Source organism: Tursiops truncatus, chromosome 5 (genome assembly GCF_011762595.2).
Source record: "Tursiops truncatus isolate mTurTru1 chromosome 5, mTurTru1.mat.Y, whole genome shotgun sequence".
Classification (NCBI taxonomy): domain Eukaryota; kingdom Metazoa; phylum Chordata; class Mammalia; order Artiodactyla; family Delphinidae; genus Tursiops; species Tursiops truncatus.
The window spans coordinates 20,262,127-20,280,060 of record NC_047038.1 but is presented as its reverse complement, the minus strand read 5'-3'; the positions used below and the strand labels follow the sequence as shown (position 1 = coordinate 20,280,060).

Genomic DNA, 17,934 nt, shown 5'->3' with positions numbered 1-17,934 from the left:
TTATTAAGACAGTAATGTATTTGATAAAAGAAAAATATTGTAATATTTTATCCATCTGTATTGAAAATTATACAAAGTACTGTCTTTAAGTTTCTTCTGTTTCTTACATTTCTTAAGTACTTTTTACTATTTACACTGGTCCCTTTATCTCTTCATACTATTAGGAACTGGAAAAAATCCAACGAATCCAAGCCATTTACCAAGGTAAAATTACCTGTAATGTTTAAATAAAGACAGTTATAAAAAGACACACCCTGGGGGCTTCCCTGGTGGCACAGCGGTTGGGAATCCGCCTGCCGATGCAGGGGACACGTGTCCCGGTCCGGGAGGATCCCGCCTGCCGCTGAGCGGCTGGGCCCGTGAGCCATGGCCGTTGAGCCTGTGCGTCCGGAGCCTGTGCTCCGCAACGGAAGACGCCACAGCGGTGAGAGGCCCGCGTACCGCAAAAAAAAAAAAAAAAAAAAAAAAAACACACCCTGAGACATAAAGATTCTGGTTTTCAGGACAGGACCATTAGAATGTATTTAAATAGAATAAATGCAAAGTATGACACTATTACATTTTACTTAATGCAGAGCATGGGGTGGTCCACATTGCTTAGTGGTTACAATGTGGGCTTTGGAGCTAGACTGTGTGAGCTTGTCTGTGTCCCAGCCAATAACCAGCCACGTCCAACCACGTGGGGTTGGACAAGTTACATGATCTCTCTGCTTCTCAGTTTTCAAATTTACAAAACAGGGACAACTGCAGTCCTCGTTTCACATGGCTGCTGTAAGGTTTTGACGAGATAATAAATAGAAGGCCCCTAAAATAGTTTCTGGCATACAGTTAGTGTTATTGCGTGAACCGTGTCCCCCCCAAAAGATATGTTTAAGTCCTTGCCCCTGGTACCTGTGAACGTGTCCTTATTTGGGAATAGGGGCTTTGCAGACATAATCAGGTTAATATGAGGTTACACTGGATTAGCCTAATCCAATATGACTGGTGTCCTTATAAGAAGAGGAGAATTTAGACACAGACACGGAGGGAAGATAGCCACGTGAAGAGAGAGGCAGAGATTGGCCTTATGCTGCCGCGGCCAAGGAACATCTGGGACTACTAGAGGCTGAAAGAGGCAAGGAAGGACCCTCCCCTACAGGCTCTGAAGGCAGCACGACCGTCCCAACACCTTGATTTCAGACTTCCAGCCTCCAGAGCTGTGAGAGCGTCAATTTTTGCTGTTTTCAGCCACCTAGTTTGTGGTACTTTGTTATGGTAGCTCTAGGAAATGAATTCAGGCAGTATTCAATTAATTCTTTATTATTAGACATCGGTAAAGGCCAATTATAATGGCTGGGCTTTGATCTTCTATATTGTAAAGAAATAATGATGTTTGCTCACAACACAATCTTGCGTGCCTATATTTCATGCCATTCCAAATATGTAAGTGTTGAGGTCCAGCTCATTAGACAAAGTTCAGCTCTATACCATATGAAAATTTTGGAAGGTGCAGAAGTGACTGGCATACAATAGAGTCAGAAAACATAGCCTTCTGACATTTCAAAAAGGAGGAAACAAACAACATGCTTTCAAGGTTATACTAACTCTGCTGTGCCGTAATTGTTCTGGAAACATGGAAGTCATTTTGCATCTCATTCTGATAACAGATAAAATGAGATTAAAAGTTCTTTGTAAAATCACATGTTTAAACAGAAACTGTAACCCGTTGACATCTGGGGACGTCGTGTAGAAAAATGCCATTATTTAATGCTATGCAGAGAGAAAGCTAGGAAAGTCTCAAAGCCTTGAAAACCTTTATTCAAATCTTGAGGTTCTGAAAGAAGATTTGATTTTCAGTGTGTCCCCAAAGCACTCTAAAATAACCACAGACAGTGGCTGAGAGCAAGGCTGGAAATCAGTTGACCTGAAGACTGTTCCATGTTGTACTCAGTACCAACTGACCTTAATCCTCGGCCAGGGAGCCCTTCACTGGGTCCCCACTCTTCAGAGGACCCTGCTCTGGCCCTCCTCCAGCCAGACTCCCTCTCATCATGTGGGCCTACCTTCCTTTAGAACAAGCTCCTGGCACCCACAAGCAGACCCCCAGATTCTTTGCCAGGTGACCCCGGGTCTGCTTCCAGGCCCCATGGGGTCTTCTTCCCCAGGCCTGAAGCCAAGGGGTGCCGTTTGTAGGGTAGTGAGGGGTATATGAAGTTGGGATGTGCCTGCTGGCTGTCCTCAAATTCACACTCAAGACCCCTCCCAGTGGGTAGGTGGGAGGGAAGGGGGTGAGCCATGGCTCAGGTCTTCCTGTGCCACTGCTTTCTGGCACAGAACTGGTTGGAATCTGAGTGTTCTAAATTTGACGCTGGCCTTCCAGTTATATTTATCAATAGGAGGATAGACTATACTTTAATAGCTTCTAAGCCTGATCCATAATGTTTAAATATTTACAAATAAAGTATGCAGCTTTCCTTGTGTTCTTGTCGCAGACCCTGGGAATGTCAGAGGAGGCTCTAGCGGTAGCATAGACGTTTAGTCACCCACTTTGTACCCACTGTTCCTTTTAAAAATCACAAGGCTGCCGCTCTATGTGTAGACATTGGAGCCACTATTTCAGGTTAAATTATAATAAGAGGAATAATTATAAAGGAAGATACTAAGATAAAAATATCCTACATATATTGGGGTCAGAAAAATAAATTTGTCAGGAGTAATAGGAAATTAATAAAAACCGAGAACTAGGACAATCTAGGAAGCATATGTACTAATTAATATTAATTTAAATATCCACATTTTAAAAAGGATCCTTTTTATTTAAATATAAATAAAATATTTTAAGTATTATATGAATAAAACGTATAGCAGTTTTCAGAAATAGCTTGTTTATAGATTATCAGAAACAGAGTCTAATTTTTCCACTCATTTTTCTTCCCATTGCTTGCATTTTGGTATTTCTAGTCCAAAACACAGGCTATATTGACTAGCAGTATATTCTTGAATAGTGGAGAATAAATGTATTGGTCATATGATGAGACAATAAAAATATCTTTATAATAAAAGCTCTTTAAACCCATATTTTTTTAACAATCAATACTACACAATTACTTTTAAGAACTCTGAGCAATTGTGTTGGATCGACAAAGCAAAAGGAGCTTTCCAATTAAATAAAACAAAAAATAACAAGATTCACTACCGAAATTAAATAATGGCACGTGGGATGTTTGTGACAAGGGTGATTTCAGAGCTTCTGCCAAGTGTCATGACCTGGCTTGAGCTTTGAAACAGCATCAGCTTTGGAAGCTAGAAAAGGGGCAACAGGAATTCCAAGCAGGTAGATTTTAAAGTAAGGAGGTTTCTTTCTATAATAGTCCCCTAGTCATGATCAGCCCTCTTCCCTGTAGACAAGCCACAGTCAGCTGCAGAGCAGCGCTGGTACGGAGGACAGGTTTCAAATGGTAATATAACCCTTCAGTTTCCACCAGGACTGCCCAAGCAAGATTTACCTCATAACACATTTATTATGCACTGATTCTTACATAGTACTGTGTCTTTTACCTGTGATATTCTAAGTGTCAAATGAGGAGCACAGATAATATATGCTATGAGTTCTTAGGAAGAAGAGATTATTGAGGGTTAGATACTAGACCTATAATTATCCAAGTTAAGACCCCCATTGTCATTTTTATATCTACCATTTTAGAGAGTTTTAATATAGTAAGAGAGGTAGCTTTTCAAGGGCCCTACAGGATATGATTCAAGCACAGGTTTTGAGGTGTTATATACCTGGAATCTAATCCCGGGGTTAAATCTTCCTAACTCTGTGATTTAGGCATGCTACTTAAATTCTCCAAGCCTCAGTTTCCTCATCTGTAAAATGGTATAATAATAAAACTTGCTTTATATCTGTAGACCCTGTCACACAACATGTTTATACATCACAGAGCTCTTATATTTCTTCCCAAGTAGACAAAAATCAGTAGGTCTCACACACTGACTATAAAATTATATTTTTGCATGTTATTTAGTTTTTGAAGATCATCACAATTCAGTCCTATTTTATATAATCGTTAGTTTCTATTACTTTGGTCCAGGACGAATACTATAGTGATATATAAATGGCTTTATGATATTATCGACTTCTCTACTGCATAATTGTATTTTCTAGTGATTAAACTCCAACTCAGGAGAAAATATCTTTAATATTCATTCCAGACCAATATAATATAAAATGGGAAACTATAATTGGATGGCAACTCAGCTAATGTATTTCAGAAACACAGACATTATGCAACAATCATTGTGGTTAATAGTATGCCTTTCTATTAAAAGCTCTCCTTTATGACTGGAACCCAAGAACTTCATTAAAACCAATGGTTATATTAGTAGTAGAAAGAAAAGAAAAAAGAAAGTCCTACAGTTTTCTGATAAATACCTAGACATTTTATTATAGAGTTCTCACTTTTTATCTTTCTTCTCCATAATGCTACTGTGAGCTATGGCCTTTGCCACTCTCAGTGCTGCTGTGTACAGCTGTCCAGGTTGTGTGCTGCACAACTGTAGGAGGCTCCATTTACGCAGACTACCATGAAAAGTCCTTGGACTTGTGAAGTTCCCAACTGGAAAATTACATATGGTATCCCCGGCTCTCTACTTCCACTCCATAATGGATTCCTTGTACTAAACACTAGAATTCTGTGACCTCAGATCTGAACTAAATGAGATAACATTCCAAGTATGGCCTGAAATTGGAGCATGGCTCCTCTTCAGCTTTTGTAGATAGATTCCAATCTCTGGAAATTAACAACTTAGAGTCACAGGTATGTGTCATATGGAATGTTAAACATGCAGCAGACATTGCTGACTTCTGATTATATGTGATGAAAACAGAAAAGGGGTTATAATTATAGCCCAGTTTATTCAGCCCACTCCTGGGTGGCCTCATGAGACCAGAGAAACAAGCAGTAGAAAGTATAGCATATGCTGGAAAGAAAGAAGAGAATGGTAAACCAAAGAAAAATAAGGTAAAAGAGTACTCTTAGTTGTGAGTACTTGGTAGGTGACTTTTCCATTTTTCTCAGCACACTTAGAAGTGGGCGTTGTGGGCAACTCTGGCCTAAACTTGGAGCCTGACACTTAGTCATTAGGGAACACAGCTCTGAGCCTTTGGTTTCCTCTGTCTGTCTGCCAGTGACATTTAAAACATCTGTCTAGCAAACTCAACCTGGAATAGTGGATGTGCATCTGTCTTTTGCAGCAGAATCACAGAACTTTGTTGTTGTTGTTATAATGCAGCTCTGCTGGAAGTTCTCATTTCTAACCCCGGATGGAATACTGACTCTGAGATGGAATAGGAACAGATGCCAGAACTGAGATCCATGCATTTCTGCATTCGAACATTTTCTTTTTCTGAAGGAGTTCAATTTAACCCCAGGTGCATCACATTAGAGTTGTGTATGCAACTCAACTTTATAGTGGGTCCTCCCCGAGTATGAGTGAATGTATGTTGAGTAAACATCCCCAAAAGAGCCCATTAAAATGTAAACATGAAGGAATGCTCAATACAGCTGCGGTCTTACCATTCGCCTTGTCCTGCACATCTGGCGGAAACAGGTCGGGAGCATACCACTGACAGTCTGGCTGTGTGGAACAATAAAACATTATTATAGCAACACGGGCTTCAAACCAAACATAGTGGTGTGTTACAAATATAACTACCCTATGTGGCTTTGGTTACGCAGGCAACACAAAAGGGGTTTCTACCCAGACCTGTGGCCAATCTTGCTCACCCCTCTTATCTCCCTCATCACTATTACCATCTCCCTACCCCCTCCTAAATCCACTCTGTGTTCAGCCAGAAAGTCTACTACTTTGCGACTGTGGCTTTTTTTTTTTTAAACCAGATGTGTTTTGGATATGTGCAGAAGTATAAAGACTTTTGTAAAACTTACTATAGCCCGTAAATAAAACAGAAGAATTTATCATCAACAATACTCTTTATAAAACCCTCGCACAGGAGGCAACAGGAAGACCAAGACAACAATGTACAAGTTTAATGTTTTCTGGTGGCTCAAGGAAGAAATCTAAGCCATTACATGAGGACATGGCTTATAGAGGCTCAGGATGGTAAAGGAGTGAAAATCTTTCCCTTTGTACTGTTCCTCTGCAGAAACTATTCTAAATTGCTTAGTTTAGACTAGAAAGTCAGTGAGAAGAGAGGGTAGACTTGGCTTTTTCTCTTGGGCTTTTTTTCCTAGATTTACACCAATTAAGAACAGCTAGACATTGAACATCAGGAAACCTGTTAAACAAATTGCATTGAAATAAATCATAAACTATAGACCTGAATTTCAAAATACAGTTCCAAGGCCAGAATCTTTGTATTTAACCACTTAGAACCGAGGAATCTCAGCTTTCCCTGCCAAGGAGGTTGGTCTGTCTTCCTGCTCCAGATGCTTGTTCCTGCTTCCTCTACCTTCTCCCCAAGACCCAGAGAAGACAGGCCCTTTGTTCTATTATCCAATTACCACCTGAAAATAACTCAGGAGAATTTTCTCTAACAACGAGCCAATGGGGGCATTTTACAGGGCTGCCAGACCACTGAAAGTAGCCTAAGAGTTCAATTATCTAAGATGCTAAGAAATGCTGCATTCGGTACTGCCTGACCCCACTTTACCCTCACTCAGACACCTAGGCTCCTGGCTCTTTTTGGTCCACAAAAAGCTAGAAGAGGAAATGAGATCACCTCCGTTTTTCATCTCCTCGTTTATTTTTAGATGTCTCAAATAACACATAGGATAAGTGACGTGAGCCTCAGTTTTATATTCCAGGACAGTTGCCAAAAGAAGGTGACTATACCATAATTTTACAAACACTATCGCATGTGCTTTAATTCAGGCTTAGAAATAAGCATGAGACATGAAATATTCTTTTAAAATGAACTCTGGGAGTTTCTGTAATTTCTCTCCTTATACTGAGATTTTGTTTAAGTGAATACTGATTGAAAATGTAGTCGTTACATGGCGTGGAATCTTGTTTCAAAAACAGATGTTTATTTGGTGATAATTTTAAGTGATCGGGACTGCCTTATCTCTTGTAATTGATAGAAAAGGTCTGATGAGCTTTTATAGTAGGTGAACTTCTGCCTTTTTTCCACAAACAAAGATTTGAAGAAAACAGTCATTTTTACTTGTAGGCAAACTTGAATGAGTCCTTGGATTTATAGTTAACCTTCCACGAGAGTATTTCCCCCAATTCCCTAACCTGCAGACAACTAAACTCCTTAGTAAATTTCTATCTCTTTGTTTCCCACAATATTAATTTCCTTCTACATTCTGAAAAAAATACAGAATGATAGCTGTGTTTGGAGATTCCCAGAAACGTTTCTAGTGAAAAGTAAAAAGTAAGCAAACGGGTAAAGAAAAAAGAAAATGGAGGAGGGAGAGCAGACAGAAGAAGCAACCAACAACAACACAAAAAGAACCAAATTCTCAGCTGTATGCTGTGTCACACCAGGGTCAACTAAGAGATGCTCATTAAATTCTGACATCCTTCCTTCCACCACCCAAAGAGTCATTATCTCTTCCCTTGGGAAAAGGGCTTCTGAGTCACACTCAAATACAAAGGTGTGAGAAGTTTCAGGCAACTAGGAGAACTATGTACTCCTTAAGTGTCCTGCTAGGAAAATCCTGCTAGGATTTAAAATCTCAGATTCTTTGCCTAATTAGAAACACAGTTAATAATAACTAAGGGGGAGGAGGTTGTCTGAGCCAATCCAAAATGCAGAAAAATGCATGATTTATTTCCTGTATGAAGATTCTGTCTACGTAGGCAAAAATAGAGGGTAGAGACAAACTTCCAGACCATGGGGGATGGTGGGTGGAACACTGTTATTGAGAAGGAAAGGGAGGGTGCTCTGGGTCTGACTTATTCAGGTTGACTGTCCAAAGCAATTTCACTCACAACTAATGGCTCCACTGTTCACTTCATTTTGCTTGGGTAGACAGCCATAGAGAGCAACTTAAGTGGGTCACTTTTTCTTGGATCCTTTAAGAAGATGCTTTCAACTGGAAAATGTCCAAAACTATTTTGCACAGATGTAGCAATATTCATAGTAGTTGAATATAAGTCTACAACTGAAAAAGGTATCACCCAGACTGTTTTGCTGTATTCACTTTGCTTTTCTTTATACACGGAAATGTCTTTTCGGTAGAGTCAGGTATGTCATTAAAAATGACCCATATAAAGTGTTATATGTTTGTTCCTGGAATTTTAGCTCAATTCGATACCTTTCAGTTAATGTATTCCTATCTATATGTCCTATGGATACAGTGACCCAAAGATAATTATAATGTACATAGACCACTGTAACTCTGCAAATTAGAGGCTGAGATAAATAGAGGCTCTTTATGTAGACAGTATTATGTGCCAAAATTCCTGAGACAGACATCATTTCTACCAAAAGAGAATATTAGCACTTATTAGAGATATAAGCACTTATTTGTTGCAATGAGAGCTCTTACTTACTGGGTACTTCTGTAGATCCTGCACCGCCCCAGGGCCTGTCGGTACGCATGGATCCCGTAGGTGGAAATTCCAGCCGTAGTTACTGGTTAGGAAATACATCTGAGGAGAACAATGCTGTTGGTTCATGGGAAGTGGGTGAAATTGGGGAAGCACACCAACACTTGTTTTATACAACCACAAGGTTTGGTTAAAATCTTAAGGTTTAGCCTAAATCTGGCATAATACAAATTCAAGATAGGAGGCCCGTCAATGCAGACTCTGGACCGATACAGATGAAGCTCACAGGCCAAATTTTACTGAAGGTGAAGCTGTAGCTACTTTTCCATGTTGAAGAAATTAGAAACACTTGAAAATGTATGTAGAGTTAACTTTGTGTCTCTGAGTTATCTTCACAGAGTCCTTGCTTAAGAAGAACCAGCCTTTAAGCCATAAAGTAAATTTTCTTAAACTGCAGCCGGAGACACTGATGACATAACTAAAGTCCAGAGAGGAAATTAGGAATTAAGAGAAACAATATACATTCCTTAAGGCTACTAGCGAACCAATGGACTAGAATGCTCCAATACCCAAGAAGATACTCTACTTTCTCAAAAGAAGGCACAAGTCTTTGACGTAGTTTTCCACTGTTGTGGAAGCAACTGCAAGAAATACCAAGGAAATATATTTCCCAGGTGTTTGTGAGTCTATGAAGAAATCTCTGTTTGCATGAACACACACTGAAGCTTGTGCTACTGTAAAAACGTGTTCTGTAACATGTGCTTTTCATGAGTGTTAGGGTTGAGAGGCCTTGGGGGTACCTAAGCATTAACTCTCCACTGACATTTTAGTTGACAATGAAAAGCATGAGTTGTCCTAGGCCATCTGTACCAGAGTTTGAAAATGCCTTCAATTGGGACCATGAGGACCTGCTGTATTTGGGAATAAATGTGTAAAACTTAAAGTTGGAATTTCAAACACGACAAGAGGTTGGGCTTCCCTGGTGGCACAGTGGTTGAGAGTCCGCCTGCCGATGCAGGGGACACGGGTTCGTGCCCCGGTCCGGGAGGATCCCACATGCTGCGGAGCGGCTGGGCCCGTGAGCCATGGCCGCTGATCCTGCGCGTCCGGAGCCTGTGCCCCTCAACGGGAGAGGCCACAACAGTGAGAGGCTCGCGTACTGCAAAAAAAAAAAAAAAAAAAAAAAAAAAAAACCACGACAAGAGGGCTGGTGAATTTCAGTAAGGATCAACATACCTGTTTTAATTGCCTTTCTAGTTTTTCTTTCTCCATCTGACCAGCTTTTATCTGTGGACAAAACAAAGGCATTTGTATATCAGAAAGAGCTCAAATGTTCTAAAGCTACTCTTGGCCCAGAGGGCAGTGATCTACTCAGAAATCAAGGGGGTGAAGCACTGATAACAGTCATGCCAACGAAAATAGCTGAGTTTTGGATTTTTCAGACAGGCACTGGTTCTATCTTGAAATTCCCAAATGAAGTTTGGAAAGTTGGATAGTTTAAAATTGTTATTCCAATTTGTTGGGGCCATTATAATTCTCAGTTTTAGGTTGATGTATTTAGTTCTAGCTATAAATATAGATATAGACATAGATATGGATATAGAAACAGCTTCTACTGCTTATTGAATGTAATTGGAATTGGTCAATTGTACAGTCAAAGGCTTCCACAATAAATTTTAAAAGTTGCATATGCACTTAATACATGCCAGTCAGTGATCTAAGTGCTTTACACTTAATAACTCACATTCAATCTTCCCAATACCCCTATGTGATACTTAACATTATTATTCCTGTTTTACAGACGAGGTCACTAAGGCATGAGATGCTGAGTAACTTGTTCAAAGGCACACTGCTACACTTCATGCTTCTCACTATTTGAGGCCCAACCTCATCCAGCAGAGTCACCTATGCTGGGTTCCCCCAACATCTGACACATCTAGGGAAAGCTGGTTTTCTTTGGACTCTTTAGTAATGCTATTGTCATCCCTATATCCCTATAAAGCAAGGTCAAATGTCCCCTACTGTATGATACCTTTCCAAGTCCTACCTATCAGAATTATTCTCTCCTTTGGTCCTCCCATATAGATAGCATTTTACATTTACTATATGACTTTTTATAGTCTAATGTGTACTATGTACAGTCAGTTCTCATGATTCATGGTAGTTATGCTCTATAAAGTCACTGTGAATACTGAAGTAGCAAACACTGCACCATTCTCCCAGGGAAATGCAGGCTTAGGTTCCTACCAGCTTCTGGTCATGCCATTTTTGTAAATAAATCAATACATAATTTTGTTTTATGTGTGTTCTTTTAAAGACACCTCATTTAATAAATATTATAGATCCATTAACATGGAACTCATGGCCAATAGCGCTATATTCATCCCTGAATGAAGCTTATCTGACACATGCCTTTTCTCCATTAGGCACATCACAGCCTTCCTGTGCTCAGGAACACTGGACAGCACTTCAGCACTATGCTTGGGGGCCATTTTAAAAAAATGAAATCACTGGGGGCTTCCCTGGTGGTGCAGTGGTTAAGAATCCACCTGCCAATGCAGGAGACACGGGTTCGAGCCCTGGTCCGGGAAGATCCCACATGCCGCAGAGCAACTAAGCCCATGGGCCACAGCTACTGAGCCTGTGCTCTAGAGCACATGCTCTGCAACAAGAGAAGCCACCACAATGAGAAGCCCGTGCACCACACCGAAGAGTAGACCCCGCTCGCCACAACTAGAGAAAGCCCGCATGCAGCAACGAAGACCCAACGCAGCCAAAATTAAAATAGAATAAATTTATTAAAAAAAAGTGAAATCACCACCAAAAAGCACAAATATGTGAAAAATGTGGCACTATATAGACCATGAAAAGGACACTTTTTACAGTATGAGATCTGAAAGAAGAAGACAGCATCAACTGTTGGACCTCCACTGGGAACAAGTGTGTCAGGAAGCTCAAGTATTTTGCTGCTCTGTACAAGTTCACAAGTGACCTTAAAGGTGGCACAAGAATTGATTTTGGGGTGACAAATATATTTTAGTGAGTAGGCAAATTCACAAAAATGGAATCTGCAAAAATGATGAGGACAGACTATATATGTCCCCCTCATTATCTTGTGAGTTTTTTAATAGAATGGATCATTTTTTAGTTCCCTCACAGCATATAGCAGAATGCCTTGCGGAAAGAAAGCATCAAAATTAGATTATGAGGCACTGAATGTGGCAGGCTAATTATACAACTAAATGAAACTATTAAAAATTCTCCCTTCCAACAGATTATTTATGAAATACCTGTGAGCCATTACTTGAACTAGATGTTTCTGCATAGATTGTTTTTCACTTAACCCTGAGAACAACTTTGTGAAGTCATGAGGTAGGTATCATTATCTATGTTTTACAGGTGAGAATGCTAAGAGAGGTTAAGCAACCTATTTTTAGAGACAGAGGTTTTAGAGTTATAAGAAACATTTTAGAGACCACCTACTCCAACTTTGTCATTTTACAGATGAAGAGAAGAAAGGTTGAATATTTGCCCAAGGTCCTCACTGATGGTCAAAGCAGGCATGAACATCGGGCTTTTATCCTTAAATATCTCCTAAGTATCTTTCACTTCACCACACTGACTGTTTTACCAGTCACTGCCTTAAAATGTCCTTCGTGATAGGAAGAATAAACTCTGGTATGTAAGCAACTAGTGGCAGATCGATTTGACCTAAAAATTCCTTTGGTCAAGTGGTCCGTTTGGACCACTGGTAATACGCTACTCAAATAAGGTAATGCCTATTCTAACATGGCATTTAATCTGCTGTTAATACATTTAACATAGATTGTTAAACCATCTATTACATCCGGTGAATTCTGTCTTCCTTTCACCTGAGTAAATGAAACTTTTGAAGAATGAATGCTTGGATTATCATTATAAAGAAAATTTTGATAGTTTTAGCATATCACTAGGATCCTCCCCTAGTTCATAAGCAGTTATACTGTACTGTAATTAGACAATACATTTATTTTTTGATATCAATCAAAAATTACAGATAACACGGGAATGAAAATTACTGTGAATTATAGTCTATAATGTAAGTATCTGGTTGTGTGTTTCTGGCTGTACTACAGCCTTTATAAAGGCAAGAACATTGCCAGTCTAGACAAATATTTATCATCAATCTGAATTTAATGTAGTAGAATGAATAAAATTAAAATACGGCAGGAACTAAAATGATTTGTGCAGTGACAACTTCAAAAAAATTAAGGCAGCTTTGCATGTAAGGCATACAAATTGAGACAGTGATTTTCTCACCAAGAACGATCAGAACTTTTTCTCACCCACTGTTGTAAAAGTATGTTGCATGAATTATTTTCAGAAAAACATTGTATTATATTTTTACCGTTATTTTATTCCTTCCAGTTTCTTAGAAAGGAAATGGTTCTGCCAAATAATTCTCCATGTAAAACTAGGGATTTAAAGTTAATCCTTAAAAAAGATGTCAAAGAAGAAACTAAATTTAATTGACAATCTACTTTGTATTAGGAAGAAGGCGATGACAAAGAGTTTAAAATCTCTTCTAAGACTAAGAATCTTAAAGCTACAGAGCTGTCACAGCCTGTCCCACAACAATTCCTTATTTATTGAAAAACACTGCATAATTTTGCAAATTAAAAATTTCGTGATTCATTGTTTTTTCTTAAGCCAAATTTGTGTTAGCTACATTTCCCTCATTAACATCAATAATTACCCATCATGGCAAATTCCCGAGTCTATGTTTAATAAATTCTATTGCACCTAATTTTAGTATGCTTACATTTAATATTCTATTCTAATAAAGTGGTTAACATTATCTGGCTTCCTTGAGAGCACTCCAGTTACTTTAAATCTGGGAAACCACTGAACAAAATTCTTGGTTTCACTAGGTATATAAATGACATTTAGTATGTATGTTTTTAGAAGACAGGAACATTCCAACATAGCCCTTCAAAGAAAATGATAAGAATTTAGAAACAACTTCACTGTACTAGAGTGTTTTGGCTTTGAATTTGAGTGCTAGGTAGTTCCAACTCCCATTCTACCAAGATAAATATTATGAGAAAAAGATCAAAAGAATTGGATTTTATAAAAGACTTTGGAATCCAATTTCTTGGAAAACTCCTTAATATACTTAAGATGAAAGAAATCTCTAGTCATTTTCATCTCTTTACAAGATTGTTTAAGAATGATTTCATCCCAGGTGCTAATCTCTCAAAAAAGAAAAAAAAATCCAACAGCAATTAACAGAAGCCAAAATGTCTAGATTTTTAAATGAGAAAATAAAAATAAAATACATACGTGCTGGCAAAGATTATTGGACTTATACCTGAGAATTCAGCCTGTTCAACTGGGTTTGAGAAGTTTGATTAATTTGCTGTAGCTCCTCTTTTTCTTGACTAAGTCTTTCTCGGTCTGACCGCTCCTTTTTGAAGTCTTCTTCGTATATTTGCACCTAGGAAATATTAACTTACTGTTACTGCTAGCTTCCTTTTCTCTTAAGCCATTTAAATGAGTTCTGGAGAGGTGCTATCTGGGTTTGTCCAATCTGAGACATTCCGTCCTCTTTTCATGAATATTTCTTTATGGTGGGGCTCTATCTTGATACATATGACTATAATTTTACCTTTCACTTTGTTTATAATGGCAGTTCTCAACTTTTTTCTCCTTGAGCATATATCAGAAATTCATAAATAAAGTAATAACATGGATATTTTGAAAATAATTCCCCTCCCCGATTTTTTATTGCATATTCCATTGTTGTGATGAAGTCTTGCTCCTCCCACCCCATCAGTGTTAAGTTTCACTGTTTTGGAGCAAATCATCCATCTCTAAAACAAGGCTTTGATGTATAAATACTGCTTGAAGTTCTGAAAGACAGTTTACTGACAATAGCTGCTAAGTGAAGCCACTAAATACTGACATGCCAAAGTTTCTAAATATAAATTATAAGTTTAGCACAAGATAGAAATGAAAGGCTCATGTATGTGGGAGAGCAAAGCATGTTTATTGAAAGATATTCACCAGAGTTGGCCTTTATAAGTAATTGTGGGAGTATATCATAAAAAAGAGTAACATTCTAGTGGAATGCCTCTCAAGAGGTACTCCAAATATTCCAGAAAAGTAATCAAAACAAAGCCCCCCAAACCAGATTTAATTATTGTTGTTTTAATTGGCGTAGTGTTGGCTGATGGCTTGGAGACTAGAATGTGGAGTTATGAAAACAAATGAAGCTTAAGAAATGAAGCAAAGGATTTCCTCTAAAACCAGATTTAAACTACGACTTACATGGGAACCTAGTAGCTAGATTTCGTCTATTAAAGTTAATGCACATTGCACCACCATCAGCAACAGTGCAACAAATTTTAACTACAGGATTATCAATTTTAAGTCAATAATAATAGAACAAAATGTAATAGGCAAGGGGGGGGAATTAAATATTTTACATGGATCTAGATACAGATAGACATATTTAATTTCAAGGCTTTATTCACCAGAAGGTTGCAAGGGAACTATACCCAGCCAATCTGATATTTTGTTTTGGGGTGGTTTTTTTTTTTTTTTTAGTTGAGAGCTGAGGTTCAAATCCAGACACAGTTAAACCAATGCTCTGTAAATAATTACCAGAGGCATCTGAAGTGGGAGAAGTCCATCTGATTAGAACAGATGGACGCTCTTTATCAAACACAACACTGATAGCGATTTCAGCACTTAGATGGCCAAGATTCGAGCTCAGTTTCTTTGTGAATTTAAATCCTTTAGGGTTTCACGCAGCACTTGGTGATGTAATGATTGTGGGTACCCAATTAGAAATGTGCACAGTTAAAATGTGAATGCCGAAAGCTAGCAAAAGGGCCATACAGAAACGAAGGAGACGGATTCTGGTCTACTCTTGGGGTTTATGAGAAGAAGAATACCTGCCATTGTCTGTATCAAATACGAATTAAACCTTTACTGTAAACACGTGTAAGAACAACTCTCTCGCATGAGGTGTACATTATACGGGAGCACTGAAGATGACTCAGGTGTCTGAACGTAAGCAGTACCTTTTTCAGAGGAATCCTGGCTAGAGCCAGTGGTACTTTAGGGGATGAGAATTTGGCAGTTTTAACACTCTGATTATGCACTTATTCTTTCCATGGGTCTATTTTCAAGCTCTATATTTGATCCTGAATGTAATGAAGCAGATTATTTCAAACTGAGTTGATAGAAGAGAAAATCCAACTTTATGTCAAATGCTCTGAATTTTTTAGATTTATAGATAGGTTACTTCCTATGAAGTAATAACAATAAAGTAAACAACAACAACAATAACACAATTGTTCTATTCTTCCTTGTATTGCATCAGGAATCCTTGTAATTGGCACTTGCTCAGAGCAAAACAGCCAACAAGTCATACCCAGGGGCATCAGAAAATAATACTTCCCGGCTCTTTGTTCTATGTCACCCTATCCCCTGCCCCTGCCATTGCTAACATATTTCTGACAATGTGTGCTTCTGGGATTGGAATTCCTATATTTCCTGTACTTATCAATATCGCTATGAACTGTTCCAGCCCTTTGCTTATATTAGTTTATTTAACCTCTTACAGGAAAAGAGATGTGATATGCATGGGTGGCTCCTCAGCTAAGCCAGCTCCAGCTGGGTGAACTAAAATTAGCCTCAAGTAGTTTAGGCAGTGCTATATCCCCACAGCCCTGTGTTGCTGGTGCATGCAGGAGCTTAGAGAGAGCATCCTTTACTCTTGCTGTGCACTTGGAAACAGTGAGTGAAGCTGGGTGAGTTAGGAGGAGGAAACCATTGTACATCAGGAAATTCCTAGGTAGTGCCATCTGTATGCAGGGATAGATGAACAGACCTGGCTCTTCAGTGACTATGACCAGTGCAGAGTATTCCCTTTAAAACTGCCCTCATTGTTCAAAAGCCCAGAGGCCTGCAGCTACAGAATAATAGCCCGGCTGCTACCATTTTCTGAAAAGGTCCAGAGTTTGGGTTAATAGTGTCTTCAAAATAAATCATGTCTACATGAAACCCTCTAGACCCAGTGCTAATAGAATTTCACTAAAAGGTTAATTAGCATGCCCCCTTTTTAAGTGTATAATCTTGGGCGAGCCACTTAATCCATCTGAAACTCAATTTTCTCTTTTTTTTTCTCTTTTTTTTCTCTAGAGTTGGACTAGCTGATCTATATTTTCCCATAAAGCTTTAAAATTAGGTAATTCTAATTAAAATACATGCAAAAACCTTTGACATGTTTTGAATAGGAGGACTTCCAGAAATGGCTAAAGCAGCATGAACAATGGGCCCTAAGTTCTCCACATGACCGCTCCACTTTCAACTTCTCACCTGCTGTTTGAGAACTTCCATTTCTGTCCTCATCTCCTCACGGCTGCACTCCATTTCAGACTTCCGCAAACAATCCTCAGGAGATGAAGAACACTCCATTTTCAAGGCATCCTGAAGAGCCTGTGTTATAAGATAAGCACACTGTTGACCTGAGAGTTGCCACATCATACGAATTTCTCTACAATTCCTACAGTCATCTCAAGTGCACTCATAAGGTAGAATTTCATTTTTAATGCTACCTTCATCACTGAGTAACTTTCTTCATATATGCATTTTTTTTTTTCAGAATCTCCATCTTTTCTCCATGATGGTGCTTATGTTATTCAACTCTCATTGTTACTTGAGAAGGCTTTGGTGTTAGAGATCCTTCCACCTAGCCAACCATGAGTGGAAAACAGATACATAGCCTTTCTCTAGAGTCTGCTTCAGTCAAATATATGCTCCATCAATAAGGCTCGAACTTCAGGGAGCATCAGAATCACCCGGAGAGGTAGCAAACATGCCCACGCCTGGGCATTGCCTCCAAGGATCCTGAATCAGTATATCTCGAAGCAGGGCCTGAGAATCTGCATTCCTCAAAAGCTGCCGTTCCTGCTCTCAGATGACATTTAAAAAATATATCTTCATTGAAGCATAATTGCTTTACAATGGTGTGTTAGTTTCTGCTTATAACAAAGTGAATCAGCTACACATATACATATATCCCCATCAGATGACATTTTGAATGATATATTTCTGCTATATAACCATGTCCCTTACAGGAGAGAGGGAAACTCACATAAATGGGAACCCAGGCAGATTCATTATCCATTGTTGTACGGCTCTGCTCTGTACTCCTTTAGCATGACATGCCTTGGCCTAGACACAGTCATAATTATTCTCCAATAAAACACCCACTAACCCACTAGAGGGTGGAGAGAGTGCTCTGCTTTCTTGACATGCAGTACAACTTGGTGTTTTCACCGTGGGGTGAGGAAGTGAAGCAAATAAGAGACACTTAGATTTGCCAACCAGATCATCATCCTTACTCATAATTCCATGGCACTCTTACATATACTATACTTT

The 17,934-nt window shown here is 38.9% G+C and overlaps 1 protein-coding gene and 1 long non-coding RNA gene across 2 annotated transcripts in view; one reads left to right on the top strand and one right to left on the bottom strand.

Annotated features, from left to right (window-relative positions):
• Positions 1-17,934, bottom strand: part of TNIP3 (TNFAIP3 interacting protein 3) — a 96,002-nt gene that overhangs the window by 6,667 nt on the left and 71,401 nt on the right. The window contains exons 9-13 of the mRNA XM_033856723.2: positions 16,870-16,989; positions 13,853-13,978; positions 9,739-9,789; positions 8,506-8,604; positions 5,559-5,619 (exon numbers count right to left, since the gene is read on the bottom strand). Of these exons, the coding sequence (XP_033712614.2) occupies positions 5,559-5,619; positions 8,506-8,604; positions 9,739-9,789; positions 13,853-13,978; positions 16,870-16,989 (457 nt within the window). The remainder of the gene's footprint in view (positions 1-5,558; positions 5,620-8,505; positions 8,605-9,738; positions 9,790-13,852; positions 13,979-16,869; positions 16,990-17,934) is intronic.
• Positions 4,734-16,982, top strand: LOC141278749 (uncharacterized). Its single transcript, XR_012331892.1, has 3 exons — positions 4,734-4,799; positions 11,777-11,874; positions 16,788-16,982. It is a non-coding gene; the product is annotated as an uncharacterized lncRNA (long non-coding RNA).